General features: G+C 41.9%; 1 protein-coding gene across 3 annotated transcripts in view; it reads left to right on the top strand.

Moving 5' to 3' along the window:
• Window positions 1-19,835, top strand: part of RNF145 (ring finger protein 145) — a 55,477-nt gene that overhangs the window by 14,564 nt on the left and 21,078 nt on the right. For all 3 annotated transcript variants that reach the window (XM_028718381.2, XM_028718380.2, XM_028718382.2), the window contains exons 2-4: window positions 2,773-2,986; window positions 10,023-10,131; window positions 18,946-19,037. In XM_028718381.2, the coding sequence (XP_028574214.2) occupies window positions 2,803-2,986; window positions 10,023-10,131; window positions 18,946-19,037 (385 nt within the window). In that variant the 5' untranslated portion in view covers window positions 2,773-2,802. The remainder of the gene's footprint in view (window positions 1-2,772; window positions 2,987-10,022; window positions 10,132-18,945; window positions 19,038-19,835) is intronic.

The raw sequence follows: 19,835 nt of genomic DNA, 5'->3' as shown, positions 1-19,835 counted from the left end.
TAGAAATGTGAAACGTCATTGTAATGGAGAAAATGCTGCAATTACTGGCTTAATAAATGGGTGTTATTAGATAGTAGGCTATCTTCTTTCTCCACACCCATCTCTTCTATTCATTTGAACCATATTTTCAGTTGGATTATTTTTATGACTGAAATGGTAACTTGGGCTGGTGCAATAAGGCCTATTACCATTCCACATCTCAGTTTATCCACTTGCCTGTTGCTTATCCATGCCATGCATAGATTTTGTTCTTCCCTTTTGTAAGTATTCAATCCCAATGGCTGGTTTAGCTTTCATTTGTTGTATTCATGCACATAATTTCCAAACTGTCCACTAACCCACACCCAAGTGGAACTTGTTTTTTAAAACAGTGCTCTGAAAACAGGGGATTGCAGGACTTAGAACTGTGCCAATAGTGTCCTTTGCTAACAGAATCCACACCACAATCCAAAAGGGTCTATAGCAGGGGTAGGTGGAATGAAGGGACCATGAACTATCAGTGGATCCCCTCCCACCTACTGGGTCCTCAGATTCATAAACAATACTGAGCTAGTTGGATCTTGGTCTGATCCACTCTCACTTCCTTTGTGTGTGATTAGGATCATATATTTATTTTATAATAATTTTCGTACCTCCTCACATTTCCAAAGGAATTTTTAAGCCGTTTAACACAGACCAGTTCAGCCTGTAGACCAGGGGTATCAAACATAGTGCCTTGTAGATGCTGTTGGACAAGAATGCCCGCCAGCCTCAAGCAGCAAGGCAAATGTTCAGGCATGATAGGAGTTCAACGGCATCTGAAGGAAAACATGTTGGCTATCCCTGCCTTAGACATTCAGTGATTCTGAGGGTGCACTTTTGATTTGTAAATTTAAAGTCTGTCAATGGACCATGGGAACACTAGTTTTTAATTATCTTATGTGTAGAACACTTTGCGACACTGCTTTAGAATGCAGTTAATAAATTTATTGCAATAATAATAGTTTTTTAGTACACCATCTATGACTTAAATAAGCTTACCCCTGGCTTAGCATCTTGATATTGTGTCGTCTCTTGATATTACATTGCTTTGAAAACTCCCGTTGCCACCTTTCTCCTTGTTTAATTGGTTACTACTTTGTCTTCTCTTTGGTTAAGAATAATTGGTACATTTAGCTGTCTGTGTCTGTGGTTTATCTAGGAAAAAACAAGTACAGTCAGCCTACTGCTATGCAAACTATGTGCTGAAAAAGACTTAACTGCAATTATAGGTTTGTAGGCGTTGGGTTAACCGACATCTCAATTGAAAGCCTTCACCCGACTGAGCAGTAATGCAGTGTCCTTCTCATACAACAGAGCCTATCTGTTGACAGTAAGTGACTGTGAGCGCTGAAAGCTACATTGACAGAAGGGCACTTTATGCAGTTCTCCCAGTTCATACTGTCATCTCTTTGGTGACTACACAGCACCTCTGGTCAGTCCATCAAATATCAGATGCATTACTTGCATTTTTAAAAGTTCAAATGGAATGTAGCACAGATCAAAGTTTTGAGGCTTTATGCCCAGACTGAGTTCAGTTATTAAAAGGGTGTTGTTTAGTCATATAACAGCTGAGCTCAAATTGACTCAATGAGCAGACATCGCTTCAGCAGCTTTCCATGTGTGTCTCTGCCAGTGATCAGTATCGCTAAGAGTTGTAGCCATAGTTGGTTTTTTTAATCCATGGCTTAGTACAGTAGCTGGTTGTGTGTCAGTCTACATGGCGGTAGTGTGTGATAGCTACATCCAGCACTAGAATGTGGGGTGTGTATGTTGGCCAATGTTGAATGTGGCCCTTGAGACAAAAAAGGTCAGCAACCCACGGCTTAGTGTGATGTGCGAATGCTGTCTAGAAGCTTAACTATACTTTGTTTATTGCCATCAAACGACAATCTGATGCCATGATAAGTTAGTGTATGGGCCAATGGCATGCCACTATGTGCAAATTGAGCACCTTTCCCTAATCATGGTTTGTTTAGCCAACAACCACAGATGCTCAAAAAGCTACAAAGGCATGAGGCATTTGGGAAACAAAACAAGCTTTGCAGAAACAATCCATGGTTTATTAGATCCCCTGGGGTCGACAAGCCATGTTTAACTTGGTTTTGATATACAAACCATGGTTTACTATTATGTGCAACCAAATCAGTGTGTGTTTCTTTATCATACATATCGCTGTCCAACATAGCCTTGGGTGGTGTGAAAAAGGAAGGCTTTAATGTTGTTTAAAATAGGGGGACAGTTTGACAAGGAGCTAACCCTGCTTTTAAAAGCAGCCTAGAAGACTTCACCTATTTTATGTCAGGTCTTTTGTCCAATCCTGCTCCAACGAACCATACAAAAATTGCTAAAATGTGAAACTAGAAAATATCCTGTTTCGACAGCCCTTTTAACATGCTTTAAAGACTTTATATGGAGCAACTGAAAAGGTAAAAGAGAGTCCAGACTTAAAGGGTAGCTGGTTTATTTAGAATCTGAAGTTAAGCTTTCCCCAAATGTAAAATAAACGTGAGTGAGTACAAAATAGTGAAAACATTGCAGCTTAATGTATTGTGGTGAAATTGGGGATGCTTTTTCTGATTTGTAGCCCACCTTTGTGAAAAACGTTTACCATCAAACTTCCATCTACTTAGTCAGCGTGAACAGTACTGAGCCACGTAAGCCAGTGGTCTCACTCTGTACAAGACAGCTTCATAAATTTTAATGCTGTGGATACTTTGGTGTGCCTAACTTGCTGTCTTTGGCTCTTTACAGTCTGCTACCCATCCATTGATAAGGAACAGAATGGCTGCCAAGGAGAAGTTGGAAGCAATGTTAAATGTGGCCTTGCGGGTCCCGAGCATCATGCTTTTGGACGTCTTGTACAGATGGGATGTCAGTTCCTTCTTCCAGCAGATCCAAAGAAGTAGCCTCAACAACAACCCCCTCTTCCAGTACAAGTACTTGGCTCTCAATATGCATTATGTGGGTGAGTATGCATTGGCTGGCCAGAGCATTTATGCCCTGCTAGTGCTGCATTCTGCCTGAAGCAAAACCTCTCTCAGTGTATTCAAAGCATCTGATGATAGTCAGTGTCTTAAGAGAGAGGTTTGAGTTGCTAAGAGGCGTTTAAAATCATTACTTCCTCTGGCTCTTGAATAACCTGAGGGAAGGCATTCCAGAGGGTGGGTGCTGCTTCCATATTGTCAGCAAGTGAAAAATCAGTAGGGTGCCCTCAGAAGGTATTAAATACTGGCTTGGTCTGTACTGGGAGGCAGTCTGCTAGGCATCCTGGTCCCAAGTTGTATAGGTCCCAAGTTGTGTCAGCAACACAACCTTGAACTTAGGTCAGTAGCCAGTGCAGATCTTTCCACATCAATATAATATGTGTTAAGCTGGATGTTCCTGGGAGCTGCATTTTGCACTGGCTGCACCTACTGGACCGGGTGCAAGAGCACAGTCATGTCTGCCTCCCACTTCCCAGGGTTTCCTGGGAAGAAGGACTGATCGTCAAACCACTCTAAAAATTACAGTTCTGTGAGGGAAATAGGAGGTCTCCTAACAACTCTTAGCACCCTTAGCAAACTCCTGTTCCCAGGATTCCTTGGGGGAAGATAGGACAGTTAAAGTGGTATAATAGTGTTGTAAACATACAATACAAATGCTGCCCATATCTCCACATGTGCAATTAATATTCCATAAGTGACTGGGTCACCCCTCAGGGGAAGCATTCTTGAGTAAAAATGTCTTCAGTAGGCTCCAAAACATTGTGACATTAGGTGCCTCATTTAGCGGATAATTGATTCCAGAGGGCTGGGGCCATAACACTTAAAGCTTGATTTCTAGTGTAAGCTACATGCACCTCTGGGGCGTGTGATACTCTGGTGCCCCTTCTGAGGAGTGCAGTTGCCGGGCAAGGTGGTCCCATAGGATAGTTCGTTTGACAACTGATGGAGCCACGTGTGCATTTTGTAAACTCTGGCACGCTTCGTACCTGCGTATCAGAAATACACTAGCCCTACTCAGGCACTTCCCCTGACTGTGGCAGGGTTCCAAATCATGCAGAGGAGCCTGCACATGGAGAGCAGACCTTCCCCCTTCACTGTGTGGAAAGTGGTGATGGGGACACAGAAGAGGGGTTGGCACCATTGAGCCATAACCCACTGTCCCCCACCCCACCAATGACTGTAATTGTGTGTGAGAGAATGTAAATTATGTTTGCTTTGTTCACCATCTAGCTTGATGGAGGAGCTGAACAACGTATACTTGGTCTGTTGTTGTTGTTTGTTATTGTTTTTAAAATAATTATGTTTTAACTGACTGAGCTCTTTTTAAGGTACAGTGGACCCTCTGGTTATGAATTGAATTCATTTTGGGGGTCTGTGTGCACCCCAAAAAATTCATAACCAAAGGCACCGCTTCTGTGCTCGCGTGCGGCACACAGAGCACTTCTGCACATGCGCAAGTGGCGAAACCCGGAAGAATTCACTTCTGGGTTTGCCGCTTTCACAACCCGAAGATTATGTATCCAGAGTGGCACGTAACCCGAGGGTCCACTGTATCTTGTAATCCTACTGTACCCTCAAGTCAGATTCATTGCCTTACTTCCCAGCACATCAAAGGGGAAAATACTTTCATTTATGCTAGTACCATGCCCTTGTTTTTATTAGTATAAAACAAGCAGAGATTCAGATTCAGATATTTCAGACCATGTTGGCTGCACTGCTCACCCCTGGAGGATATTAAGCAGCAAGAAAGGACGTTTCATAAGTTCGAGAAATATTTCACTGAGAGAGGGGTGGTCGCTGCTATTTGATTTTAGTATAAATGATTTCATTGGTTGGATGGTCATTCATTTTGATGTTTGTGAACTGTCATAAGTGGTCTAGATTTTTAAATAATAACCTTTGCCACATGATGTCTTTTATATATGTACTCTCTCCTTCCCCCATTTGATTCATATGCTTAAGATGTACACGGACGAGAGTGGCATACAAATAATGTTACAAATAAAATTATGTAGATATAATGAAATAGCTTGTAGTGCAGATGCTAAGCTGATGCTAGATAGGAAAAATAAGTCAATTCCTTTAATTCACTGATAATCCTACCTTTCTTTAGTAGAGCTCAGGACTGTGTACATAGGGTTACTGAGCAATTGCCCATCCAGGTGCTAACCAGACCCAGACCTGCTTTTAGCTCCAGCAATGGTACTTTCAGATAATGGACCTACCGAATCTTAGATCTATGTAAAGAAATAGAGGCACTTTCCATTTGAGCTGCTATACACAGTTTATCCCTCTGGCATTTTCTAAGGCTGATATGTGGGAGGTCTCTGCTTCTTCAGCCTAATGCAGCCACTGGCTATTCCTTGTAAGAATGCCAAAGTCAGTGTGACACAACCAGATGTAATGGTCAGATAAATTGTTACGCTTTATGGACTTGGGAGAAAGCGCCCCCTCTGACAGCTACAGAGATGTATAAAGAGTTCATCATGTTGCTGCCTTAGCTATATTTGTGAGAATGGGGTTCGTTATAGATTAGTGCTTCAGAGCTGCATATTGGGTTTCTGGGTGAACCACGTTGGGGAGGATTGTTGGCATACACTTCTTCCATTGTGCTTGGCAATCCTTCCTTGTGAAACCTGTCCCAGAAAATAAAGGAAGTCCAGCTATTGCCAGTTGCTCATGCTGCCCTCTTAAGAGTACATGTGAGAAAAGTGTTGCTTTGTTTGCGCTAGTAGTAGTTCCGTTTTAATCCTATGATTGCAGGTGGGGTGATAATGATCTGCGTACATGTCTACTGCCTGCAGCATACTGATTTTCACCATAGATTACAGCCTGCAACCTGTCTTTTTGACTTGCGGAAGCTGGGCGTACGGCTTGCAGAGCTATGGAGAAAATATACTTAAGAAAAACAGCCCGAACCCCACTCCGCACCAAAATGGATAGTTAGTTGACTTCTGACTGTTTATATCTAAGTTAATTGTAAGACAGTACAGTTGTAAGCTATTGTAGGAGCAGGCCGAGTTGATTTTGCACTGCATAGATAAAGGGTGCTTACAGGTGTTAGGACTTGGGAGCCCTGAGTTCAACTCCCCAATCTCTCGTGAAACTTGATTTTGAGCTACTCGCTTTTTCTCAGCTTCAACCTCATAGAGTTGTTGTGAGAACAAAATTGGGGGATGGGGGAGAACCATTTATACCACCCTGAGTGGCTTGGGGGGAATGGGAAAAGAGAATACAGTGAAGCAACAATTTTTTTAAATGCAAGGACAAAATGAGGTTTGCATTACAAACCGGGAAGTGGTTTTTAAAAGGTTACTATAAGCAAAGTACTATCAAAATATTTGTTTCCAGTGTTAGCAAAAAAATAATAAATGTTCACAAATACATTGCCGTCTGAAGCTGTCCGGTGGTATCATATATATGTTGAATCTCTTTTTGTTGTTGACTGTTCAGAGACAGTGGATCTCTGCACCTGACATCTTATGACATCAAGTGACCGGGAGGTGGGTGTGGATTGCTCAACATGGCCTTGCAGGCCAAATCCAGGGCTAATTAGGGCCATGGGTTAGGTTCTCCGCTGTTGCTTTAGGTCCTGAGGTACCCAGGCCATGTAAGGCTTTCTAGGTCACAGCCAGTGCTTAGAATTGGCCTTAGAAAACGAAACAGATGCCGGTGGAAGTGCAAAGTGGTTAACTTCTTGACTTCTGTCAAATACCATCAAGTAATAGGCAGTCAGTTGGATATTATTCCTCTCCTCTCTTAAGAACATCCCGGTTGCATAGTGTTATGCTAGCTGCCCTGCCCCGAAGTAGATAGTTGGAAATTGGATTTGCCTGTTAACGTGAGTGCAGAATTTTGATGCTTAGTATAAATCTGTCACTGCTTCAGAAATGCGTGGGCTGAGGAAGCCTTGCTTTATAAATAACAGAGTCCCCTACCTATCTTTCTCTCACCATTCATTTGATTTTTGCTTCTCTCACCTCTGTCCTCTGGCTGCGGTGATATGCTGCCTTTCCCCTGAGAGGCTTTTGCTGTCACATTAATAGCATCCCCAGGCACATTCAGCAGCCATTCACTTCTATGGCACAAAGTCAAAGAGCACACTTGAGGCCATGATCACATCCCGGCACTGAAATGCAGAGGGGGAAAGAGCAGGTTGTAGTTTTGGTTAAGCACTTTTAACAGACCTCTTCATAGTGTGCCTTCATGCTCAGGCCAACATTAGTGCCTGAGTGACAGATCTAATTTTCAAATGTTCTATTTTGGAAGTGTAGCTATTTTTAAGTGAACCCATAATCTTATGACTTGTCTTGTGTCTTTTTGTGATCACGCACTGGGAGGGAAGTTTTTGTGTGGTGATCAATTGCTATCTTGAGTTCCTTGCAGAAAATTAGTTACTTAATACAGTGAGAAGGCACATGAGGGCTAAAGCTATCCTCTTGCATTCAGTACTTGCTGTGCGGTCTGCATCCATTCCCTCTTCCATCCTTAGTGGTTGCTGAAATGCTTGCATGGGTCATTCAAACACAGGAAAAAGAGCAGAGTGGAGCATGTTAAGTAAAGTTTCCCCCCCACACAATTAGTTAACAGGGTGGGCCTATCACCTACTTACTTAAGTCCTTTTGTAAAGGAAGTGCCTAAGGGGATAGCAGTGTTCTCTGAGCCAGTTTTCACACATATTAGTCATCTAGTAGTGGCCGCAATTGAGACATAATGGACGCAACATGTGAACTGGACCATTGTGTCATTCTTGCTTCTGCTGTTGTGGAGGAAATTGAAAGAGATGGCTGTAAAGTCGTACCTTGGTTTTCAAATGCCTTGGGAGTCGAACACTTTGGTTCCCGAACAATCGGAAACTGGAAGTGATTGTTCCAGTTTTCAAACGTTCTTTGGAACCCAAACATCAGACACAACTTCTGCAGCTTCCGATTGGCTGCAAGTGCTTCCTGCAGCCAATTGGAAAGCCACACCTTAGTTCGTTTTGGAATTCCGTTCGACGTCCAAGGTACCACTGTACTGCATAGCTTAGCCAGTATATTCTCTTTGTAGCCAAAGCTGTGCAGTACAGTGGTTAAGACTCTTCTACTTTTGCCTATCAGTTCCAGCATTTTAAGGTTTGTGCTGTTGGGGCTACCTTTTCTAGAGAGCTCTTGCTCATGGCATTGTCTTACTTGCAGCCAGTGATGGGGGGATGGAAAACATTATGTGGAAAATTTTCCAAAATTTTCCAAAATGGGAAAACTTCCTGTAGCTTCCCCCCCCCCCCCGCTATAAAATTTCCCATTTCATTAGTTCCTTGGTAGCAATGTGAATGAAACTGCAAATACTTTTTAAAAAAAGCTTTCCTTACTAAAAGAGAGAGAGAGACTGAGAGAGTAAAATAAGCATTCTGAACGGGTTCAATCTCTACGATTTTGGAAAATATTTGATGCAAAATGAATATTCTCCAAGGCAATTTTTTTCTAAAAGTTTCCCTGATTAAATTTTTTCAGGAAAGTACAACACTGCTTGTGGCTTAACATGTGAACTGCTGTGAAAGCCTGTCTCACACAGCAGCTGCGTGTGACCTCCACACATTCAGTGTTGGGTGGGGAATCAGGATCATGCCCAATATGATAGGGAGCCATGTAAAACACAGGTCTTCAGAAAACCAAAACATTGAGAAACTGGTACTTCATTGGTGATTCCTTTTCTTTTTTTAAAGGAAAATCTTAGTCTATATCTAAAAGACTGAAATGTCTTCCCCTATTTCAGTGTTGATTTCTGACTTATTTTTCCTGAACATTTTGACTGACAGCAAAGTTATGTCGATCACCTCCTTTTATTACGACAAATGAAGAGTGTCATTTGCTTAGTGAGTGAATAGACCACTTCTGCTGCTGTTACTCAGAATAAGCAAGTGTTCAGAGCCCCAATTGATAGAATAAGCAAGCGTTCAGAGCCTGAATTGAAGTATTGATTCCTTGGTTGCTTTCCATGATAAAGTATTCTTAAGGGTGCACCATCAGCTGTCTCCTCAATGAGTTTACTGTTGTTTGAGAGTAGTAATGAGGGACTGTATGATTAATTGCAAAGGAACATTCTTACCTCCCTATTAGAATCATAGCATTGCAAAGTACTTTGGAGGTAATCTAAACCAGCCCTGTTTTCCATTAGGGTTCTGCAATGCAGCTTACAGCATCATTGACAGAAGAGTCCAGCCTTTGCTTAAATACAGTTAAAGAAGTCCACCACCTCCCAAGGCAGCTTACTGTTAGGAGGTTTCTGCTCACGTTTGTATCTGAAATCTGCTTCACCACAATTTCAACCCATTGGTTCTTTTACGCCCTCTAGAGCAGAAAAGAAACCTGTTTCATCTTCCGCATGGCAGCACTCCAGATATTTGAAGGGAATGCTTTTATGTCTCCCCTTCTCCTCCTCCACGTTCAGTATAAGCATCTCCTTCAGCTGTTCCTCATAGGGCTTGGTTTCCAGACCCTCTCCACTACCACAGTCCTAATTGCTCTCCTCTAGACATGCTCCAGTTTGTTAACGTTCTTAAATGTGTTGCCCAGAACTGTCTGCATTATTCCAGATGCACTCCGACAAACAGAGAATAGAGTGGAACTGTTTCGATCTGCCTCTGTTAATTCAGCCCAAGACTTCTTTTTTATAAGCTGCTTCGCAGTGCTGGCTTACGTTCAGCTTGCAATTATTTTGCTTGGTTTTGTTGGGCCAAACTACATGGGAGAGATTCTGTGATTGGATTTCATGAAGTTGAAGGACTTTTGTCAATTCTCTCTCTCTCTCCCTTGCACCGTGCCTCCTTCTTAGTTGATGTTTTGTGGATCAGTTGACCTCTCTAAGATTAATTGTCTTTTTCTTGATTTGCTATGGCTCTAGCCATAACACCTGCTTTTTTGTTTTTTAAAAAGGCAGAAAGTGGTACCTTTAAATTCACTTTTAAAAGGAATGAATAGTATCATTCTTTAGAAGTCCATGGACTTAACTGTGAAATTATTTCCATTTCTTCTCCAGGTTACATCTTAAGTGTTGTGCTCCTAACCTTACCCAGACAACACCTGGTTCAACTCTACCTGTATTTTCTAACTGCACTGTTGCTGTATGCTGGTCATCAGATATCCAGGTAAGAGTTGTCTCATCACTCTTGTAAGCTTTGCTTTTCATGAGTTTTTTGCCAATAACTTCCACTTGCAAAATACGTTATTTATTCCATTTATGTATTTATAGAAGGTAGTAGCCAGTGGTGACTGTCCACTGACAGAAAGTGAGGGAAATCAGTTTTTGACAACCCCCCTTCCCCTCCTCCAGAACTCAACCCTCCCCAGATCTTCTCTAGAAGTCCCTCCCCAATCCTCTAGAGCAGATTCAGAGGGGGAATTTCTGAAATCTGCCTCCCACTCTATTCTTCTGACTATACTTGTAGTTTATATTATGGCTTTTCTCCAAGGATCTTGATGCATATGGTTCCCACTCCCATTTGTCTATTCACAAAAGAGGGGTAGGTTTATATTAGCGCCAGTGACGTGCCCTAACTCACCTATTGAGCTTTGTAGGAGAATGGAGATTTGGACTCAGATTCCACAATCCTAGTCAAACACTAGTTTTTCCAAGGAATGAATGAGAAACCTTTCTGTTGACTTTAGTTGTAGCCTGGAATGAGTCTTGAGACTTGAAACACAATCCTGTACTGTATTGGGTTGTAATGGATCCCTTATCATGCCTAGATATGTATGGGATATGGGTGTGCGCGCACGTGTGTTTAGATATAAAGTGGCTGAGAACATGTAAAATGCAAAACTAAAAATAACAGTATCACACCTTTAAAAGACAGTCGTGAAAAACAACCCAATTTTAACAGCATCAAAACCAAAACCCTGTCTTTGAGGTCTGGAGTGCAGTGTCAGAGGAAATGTTTAAAGTATTTAAATAAACCATCTCCCATACAATTCTTGTTTCTAACCATTTTTGAAGGACCAGATATGGACCTAACAGTTGAAGTATTGCTTATTACCCCAATACACTGGTGCCTCGCAAGACAAAAATAATCCGTTCCGCGAGTCTCTTCGTCTAGCGGTTTTTTCGTTTTGCGAAGCAACCCTATTAGCGGATTAGCGCTATTAGCAGTTTAACGGCTTAGCGGCTATTAAAGGCTTAGCGGCTTAGTGGCTAAAAGGCTATTAGCGGCTTAGCGGCTTAGAAAAGGGGGGGGGGGAGCGAAAAAAATCGCAAGACTCGCAAGCCCATAGGGAAATTCGTCTTGCGAAGCAACTCAAAAATGGAAAACCCTTTCGTCTAGCGGGTTTTTCGTCTTGCGAGGCATTCGTCTTGCGGGGCACCACTGTACAGTGGTACCTCTGGTTACAGACACTTCAGGTTACAGACGCTTCAGGTTACAGACTCCGCTAACCCAGAAATAGTATCTCAGGTTAAGAACTTTGCTTCAGGATGAGAACAGAAATCGCACAGCAGCAGCACGGCGGCAGCGAGAGGCTCCATTAGCTAAAGTAGTACCTCAGGTTAAGAACTGTTTCAGGTTAAGAATGGACCTCCAGAACGAATTAAGTTCTTAACCTGTGGTACCACTGTAGTAGCAACATGTTTATCCAGAGCCATCAATGGAAATATATATATATACAGTGGTACCTCAGGTTACATACGCTTCAGGTTACAGACTCCGCTAACCCAGAAATAGTACCTTGGGTTAAGAACTTTGCTTCAGGATGAGAACAGAAATTGTGCAGCAGCGGCGCAACGGCAGCAGGAGGCCCCATTAGCTAAAGTGGTGCTTCAGGTTAAGGACAGTTTCAAGTTAAGAACGGACCTCCGGAACGAATTAAGTACTTAACCTGAGGTACCACTGTATACCACTAAATGTGGCACAATTTATGGAACTCTGTTATCTCTGAAAGCAACCACCCATCAAATACAGCCATTAAGTGGTCTTTTTACACAGTATGGAATTTCTTCAATTCTGCAGGCTTTTAACTCCCTCCCCCCTCCCCATGTATTCACATCTTCACATGCAGACTTTGGGTTAGTAGGCATATTCAGCTCAGGCAACAACCCTTCCATTTGTCTGAAATCTGCAAGCCCTACCTACATGTATAAAGAAAAGGAAAATAACGTGTGCACTTTTGACTGTCAAGTATAACATTGCTATGAAAGATACTGTGCTTTTACTTTTGGTCACATTTACGTTTTCAAACAAAAGATTTATTTAAAAATGCAGAAAAACCATTCCCTTCATGTTACCACAGCTGTGGGAAACCTCCGGCCTGCAGAACTAATGAGGCCCAACAATGGTTCTGATATGGCCTGCAAGGCTGTTTTCCTAAAGCTGCACCCACCCAGCACCTGACAAAAGTGGGCCTCCAGGTTGTGGGGAAGCTCAGCGTTCAGCCTACTGGCCAGATCCTGTTTCCCATCCCTGTGTTAGCATATTTATGTGTGTCAAGTAGATACGCAGGGCCATCCTTAGCCAGCTATTGAACCTCTGCCATCTGAGCTTCGTTCTGGGCCAACAACGTGATTCAGCTTTTCAGCCTACGGTGGACAAAATATGGGAAGGGGGAGCTAGGAAGGTAGCCAAGAACATAAAGAATCATTGCTGTGACAGTTATTGCAGATATTTATTACTTTTCCGGTTAGCTTTGCAGCAAGGAATTTATTGACTTTGAGGGTGTGAAATAAAAAGTTAGACATTGGATAGCCAAGGGTGAAGTATCAAGAAGAGTAAGACTCCATGGTGTCTGCAAGTTTTCTTCAGGGAGAAAAATTCAGACATTGATTTTTTTAAATTTATTTTTTACAGAGGAGCCATCTTGGAGATTTTGTGTGGGAAATGCAAGGAATGTGGAATTGAAGCCAGTTCCTTACAGTGCTCTGTGGTGTGGAAACTGGTGTATTAAAATGATGTCCAGAAATTAGTATGTTGGCTTCCAAAACCAACAGAATTTCTCTTCCAGCAGATGGTTTGGAATTGGAGAGAGAAAAGCAAATGGACATTGTAGAGACATGTAAACAAAGAAGATAATTTTCTTGTTCGGAAATGAAAGGAGGTGGTAGAGAGTATACATGAGCCTGAATCTTGTTCAAATTACAATAATCCAGTAGTCAGTCGGTTTCCCATCTCCCCATCAAGCAAGCTTTCCCCTGTATGTTCCTAACTTTCTCAAAGCTTTCCATGATAGCTTTCCATCACTTTGGCATCTTTTCTTTCATTACTACTACTACATGTATGCTGCCCTTCCCTCCTTTATTATAGGATAAATTGATTCTGCAGTGACTCTATGTATACAGAGACAGCTACACTGGCTTTAAATCATACACATTGGCTAGGGATGGGGAATTTGTGAGTCTCGAAATGTTGGCTGGCAACTCCTGTAATCCCTGACCATCGGTTGTGCTTCCTGGGGCTGATGGGAGTTGTAGTCCAGCAGCATCTGAAGGACACCACATTGGCCAACCCAGCTGTAAACATCTGTAAAGATGCTCCAGAGCAGCCTTTCTCGACCTGTGGGTCCCCAGATGTTGTTGAACTACAGCTCCCATCACCCCTAGTTAGCAAGGCCAGAGCTCAGGGATGATGGGAGTTGTAGTCCAACAACATCTGGTTGAGAACCGCTGCTCCAGAGGATTGTGGGATCCTCCAGAAAAGTGTGGGAGATGGTGTGGAGTACAGGTTGTCTGTAGGAACCTCCATTGAATCAGAGTTCCTTCCATGAACAGAAGGGCATATCTAGATCCTACCCAATGTATGTATGTGGAATAGTAAAGTTCAGCAATTGCATTTTGCATTGCTTTGAACTGTATGACTTACTTCACATTGTTTTCACCTTTTTTATGCTCAGGGATAATTTCCCCATTTTGTTCTGGTTACCTTGATACAAGCCTCAGGTACAGAAGTTTCCTTCGTTGTCATGCAGTGCCCAGAGAATGCACAGCATCCACATAATCGCAGACTAGCAGCTTGAATGGTCAGGCTGTGGTGTGTGAGAGAGCAAGGGAAATTTTGGGACGTCATTCATTGAATAGAGAGGGAAGGTCTTTGTTTGCTTCCCAGAGGTCGTAGGATGAGGATGAGGGCAAGCTGGCCTGCCAAGGCCTCCATCACCCCATGGTCTTAGGGAAGCTAATAGGGGCCTGGCAGTGCCTCTTCCTATGAGGTGTACATCCTTACATGTATAAAAGGACAGGATTGTGGTAAGATACTCATTTGTTAATCTCTGGACATGGCCTCATGTGCTACTGTAGCTTCTTTTCATATACAGTGGTACCTCAGGTCACATACATTTCAGGTTACATACGCTTCAGGTTACAGACTCCGCTAACCCAGAAATAGTACCTCGGGTTAAGAACTTTGCTTCAGGATGAGAACAGAAATTGTGCTCCGGTGGTGCGGCAGCAGCAGGAGGCCCCATTAGCTAAAGTGGTGCTTCAGGTTAAGAACAGTTTCAGGTTAAGTACGGACCTCCGGAACGAATTAAGTACTTAACCCGAGGTACCACTGTACAGTGTATCCCCCTATGAGGTTATTCAGCAACCTGTTTGCCGCAGCAGAATAAAACAAATACTAATGAAGCAAGCTCTACAGATTTATTCCTGTGCTCCTTAATAGCAGTTTAATAAACAGGGCTATTGCTTAGCTAATTATTATGGCATTTTAGTTGCTACTATATTGAAAACATCCTTAGAGGATTCCTTTGAAAGCTTGGCTCATACTTACAATGTAGCTTCAGGGCAAAGTATTTCTTTTCTTAACACATAGCATCTTATATAGTGCTTTTAAGAGTTTTTAAAGCCCTTTGCATATATTACTGGTACAGTGGATGTTGAGATACAGTAGAATATAATCAAGTGATGGGAGGAATAGGAATCCAGGTTTATCTTGACTCATGAAATGACATTATGAATTTTCTCTGAGCAAACTCTTGTTCTGGAGTGATAGAAGTTGCATTGGACACCCACAATTTGGGGAAATAGTATGGTAGAGGCTACCAAACTTTCTTCTCCATGCAGCCATTTCAAGATCTCAGGCTTCAGCAGTCCCACTGACTGCGCAAGATTCTCAGTCCTTGGCTGTCAGGTTCACACTTTCATTCCAGTTCCTTTCCCCACACTTTCAAAGAGATGGGTAAATGCCGAAAAATGCAATGAGTGCTATTGAAATTTTACAGATAAATGGCACATACAAATCCAAGATGCCAGTAATAATATGAAAGCTAGAAAGGAGTTGTCTAGATACTTGCCCTTAACAGAGAAGACGGGCAACAAAAGTGTCTGTTGAATTATCTGATGTGGCTAAAGAAACCACAGTTGCCTACAATTAATTCATCCTTGCTAGCTTGCAAATACGTCTCTTGTATGCCCAAGAATGCATGCATGTAGGTTCAGAAATGCTTCTTAAAATGTGTCTTTTGTTTTTAAACAAGATTAGTTCAGTGTGTGTGCAAGGATCCATCTTGAGAACCATTTCTGAGAGAGCCTTTACTTACTTACTTACTTACTTACTTACTTACTTACTTACTGTTAGCCATCTGTGGAGTAACAATACAAAGGGTGGGATACAGTGGTACCTCCGGTTGCAAACAGGATCCCTTCCAGAGCTCTGGTCGGATCCTGAGGTTTCCACAACCGGAGGGACCGCTTCTGCTCATGCGCACGGCACAGCACTTCTGTGCATGTGAAACCCGGAAAAATGCCGCGATTGCATCCTGGAAAAATGCCACGTTCGCATCCTGAAGGATACACAACCGGAGGTGTGTGTATCCAGAGGTACCACTGTATACACATTTTAAAATTAAGGTGTTTTTTTTTTAAAAAAATTGATTTTTAAGAAACATGGTGGGCACTTTTTCCAGAGTGACAGATTACATACTACTGGCTGGACAAGAAAAAGGGAGAATGTGTGCAGCAAAGATGGAGGGAGAAGGTCGTAATGTACTAGCGGTATCGGTCCTTTAGATTCCTTGCTTATTCTCGTGCATTTTAATTGCCGGTTGTAGACTAAAGAGAACCACTTCACCTACTTGTAGCATAACCTGCACCTACTTGTAGCACTTCAAACACCTCTTCCGCATACCTGTGTCAGACTTGCTACTTCACGGCAGATTTTTAAAATGTTTATAACAAGAGAATTACTCATTTTGTTAGTTTCATAACTCTGAAGGCAAATAGTTTGTAATGAGTTAAAGAGAAGAATTTGTTATCCAGCTAACGTTGCAGCTTGAGTGGGCTTTTTTTTTCTGTTTATGATTAGCGCTGCCTTAAGTCCAAGAGTATCTTAAGGCACAAGGCTATGAAGGATAAATGAATCAGAGAGAGGCCCACATAAAAATTCCTAAATTAATATGCCTCTCCTAAATAGAGACAGGGTTTCTTTTACTTAGTACTCACAGTTATTCCCTCAATTTCCATTACCAGTTATTTTGTTCTCTTTTTGCATGCTTGCCTTGTAAATTTCACATTCGGCTCTAAAAATTGGGCCCAAGCTACAAATTTTATGTAATCATGTCAATCTTGTTTTCATGACTGCTGTTCTCCCAAGCAAAAGAACTTTTGGGAATTTTTGATCCAGGGGTTACCAACCTTTTTGGGCCCATAGACACAACTGCAACTGGAGAAACTGTTGTGTGCACTACACACAGGGCAGCAAAGCACATACTGCAACCTATTTTATTTTATTGACTACAGTAGAATACTTCTTTCATGGCTAATTGCAGCAGGGGAGGAGATCCTGTGGATGTCAGGGAGGCCTCTGCAAGCACATCTGTGCCCCCTGGGAGCCACACTCCTTGGAGACCAGCTTGTGTGTTCTCTCTCTCACTCACTCACTTTCTCTCTCTCTCTCTCTTACACACACACACACACACACACACACACACACACACACACACACAATCACTGCCTTAATACTTTCCCTATCGTCTGTTTTGCCCTTTCAAAATAACTTCCTAAACCTGATTTCTACCTGTGGGAGGGGGGGGGGAATGCCAGGACCCCTGTATTTTTGCTCATTTGTGAAAAAGCAGCTTGAGGGGTGGTGACTGGTTTGGCAAGGGTTAACCAGCATCTTTTGCCTGCTCTGCTGCTTAAGATTCCAGCCTCCTTTAGATGCTTCCCTTCACAGGAAGGGTTGGGGGGAATCTATCAGCAAAAAGGAACATGGAACAACATGTAGCTTGGCACCTCTTCAGATTGCAGATTTGGTAGAATTGCAGCTGTTTAGCAGAAAGGATCTGGCGGGCAGGGGCAAGAATTGAGAGAGTTTCAGTATTACTCTTTTCCATTGGTAGCTCTGGCTGAAATAATAATTCAATTTTTGCTATTGGGGAGTCTAAAAAGATCAGATGCAATATACTAATAGGCTTGATCTATGTTTCTTCATGGTTCTGGTATGCCTTTCAGTCTCATTCATCCTTGCAAGCAATTCTGTGGATTGTGGTTTCAGTTATAGAAGCCCATTGGTAAGTCCAAGGCGTAGACATCAATTTTATACAAAAATCTGCACTCTTAAATATTATTACCCAAAAGTAAGTCCCACATATCATTATTCTCAGTAAACATTTTGTAGCATCAAGTAGCAGCTGTGCAGAATGTTTACGTCCTCAGGAAAACCTGTGATCTTGGATATTTTTTAAACTTCTTTGAGAGAGGGAAAACTGAGACTGAGTAGCCCAAGACCATCTAATAGTCAGTGATCTCAGCTGGGATTTGAACTTGGGTTTTGCAAGTTGAGCATGTGACCGTTTACTTCCTATATATATTTTAGAATAGACTTATGTCTCTCTCACTATCAATCACTTTGAGAGAATGATTACTTGTTGAAAGTTAACTCAGAAAATAGCATTGCCAATGAGAGCACGTAATAAATACAACCTGGCTGCCTCTTTAATTAATCAATGTATGGCTTAAGTTGTATACAGCCTTAAGTTTGGCCGTATAAGCCTTTTTGTGACTTGTTTGTAGCCCCAATTCTTTCATTATTTAGTATTTAGATTGGATTACAGAAGTGTTTGTAAACCATTGAAAGCTTCTCTCCTTGAAGAGATTCAACAGTGGTTTTAATTATTTTTTGTTCCTGTCCCCAAAACAGGAAAAGAACATGATGCATATATGGAACTTCTTTTTTTAAAAAAAAATATATGAAATTGGTACATTTTTATGAGGCTTGTTTGTTCTGCTTATCTGTTTGAAACGTCACATGTTTGCAACCCACTTCCCAATAGGATGTATTCAGTTTAAAGAAAGCTGGTGAAATTTCTAGGAACAGTAAGACACAATACATGCTTTAGTTTAAAATTAGAAGAGTTGTAGGTTCACTGAGGGCTATTTCACACAGGACATTTTCATGGCTTGCACCTAGGACAACCAGTATACAAAATCTTCTTCTGTGAATTCTGAGTGAGTTTTGCTCACCACGCCCTCTGTGATATTGGGAAACAGCACTTGTTTCCCAATGGTGCGCAATAGTGGCAAAGTAGCCAGTTGCGCAATTGGTCGCATGTGACATTGGCCCTATTCAGATGTAAAAAAGAAGGTCTATAGCTCAGTGGTAGAGCATCTGCAAAAGGTACCAGGTTAAGTCTCTAGCAGGTAGGGCAATGAAGATCCCCAGTCTTGAAACCTTGGAGAGTTGCTGTTGGTCAGCTACTGAGATTGATGGGCCCAGTGGTCTGACTTGGATAGGAATACCAGAAGATGCCTTATACGACCTCAGACTGATACACTATGATAAAGGAGTATAACAGACTTGGGTACTTCAGGAGCATCCATACAAATCTTTGCTAGATTTTGTCTAAAGAAATGGACAAGTGTCTATGATTTCCTGGAATGTGCATGGCAAAAAAAGAAAAAGAAATGGAGGGTCTTTTTGCATGAACAGTTAATGGCACCCGTTCTTACACTTGACTTAATCATGCTTCATTGTGTTCCTCAGGGATTATGTGAGGAGTGAGCTGGAGTCTGGCTATGAAGGGCCAATGTACTTAGAACCTCTTTCCATGAATCGTTTTATGACAGCCTTAATAGGTGAGTACACTCAAATTCGACATCTCCTGAGGGGCACCATGTTCTTTCTTGTACCATGAAAGCACATTTCACATAATCAAAATCACCCTCTTCAGCCATATTTATCTGCCTGTGTCTTGCCATTTATAGCAAACAAAATTAATAGTGATTGTGTAGCTTCACAGACCATAGCTGTAATTTTGGCTCCTTTTCTTCAGTTACTGGGTACTGCTTGTTCTGTGTCTTCTTTGGAATGGTCTGCTCGTTCAGTCCTGTTTTCTATTTGTGCCAACCTGTGATCTGGATTATGTGGATTAAGCAATAAGGGGCCTGTAATATTTGGAGGTTCCAGCTTTAGGGCAGGGAATTGCAGCTACACGTTTCTGTGAATTCTGTTTGCTTGTTTTCAAATATTACAGGCCCTTGGTAAGAAACTGTGGGGCCGTTTTGAGACAGGAATGAAGACTGGTGTCACTGTTATCCCCTATATAATGACACTAACACAAAACACCACACCTACTATACTATATAAAAACGCTGCACTATATCAATAATTCTAATTATTTTTTTTTGTCTTTCCAGAGGACAGTCCTCTGCTCGGAGGCCTATCAGAGGATTGTCCTCTATTTGAAGGCATGTTTTGACTGGTTTATAGAGCAAGAACCATAAGGAAGAGCAGCAGGGGCCTTGAAATCTTTATTCTCTTTTTAGATGACTTTTTTGTGATGTAGATGAGGACACCCTAACTAAACAATCAACATTAAAATAGACTGAGAGCTGAAATTTTAAGAAGGAAATAAATAAATGCTGATCCATTGT

This window comes from Podarcis muralis, chromosome 2, assembly GCF_964188315.1.
Source record: "Podarcis muralis chromosome 2, rPodMur119.hap1.1, whole genome shotgun sequence".
Taxonomy (NCBI): Eukaryota; Metazoa; Chordata; class Lepidosauria; order Squamata; family Lacertidae; genus Podarcis; species Podarcis muralis.
Note: the sequence above shows the minus strand (reverse complement) of the source record. Positions and strands in the feature narration are given on the sequence as shown.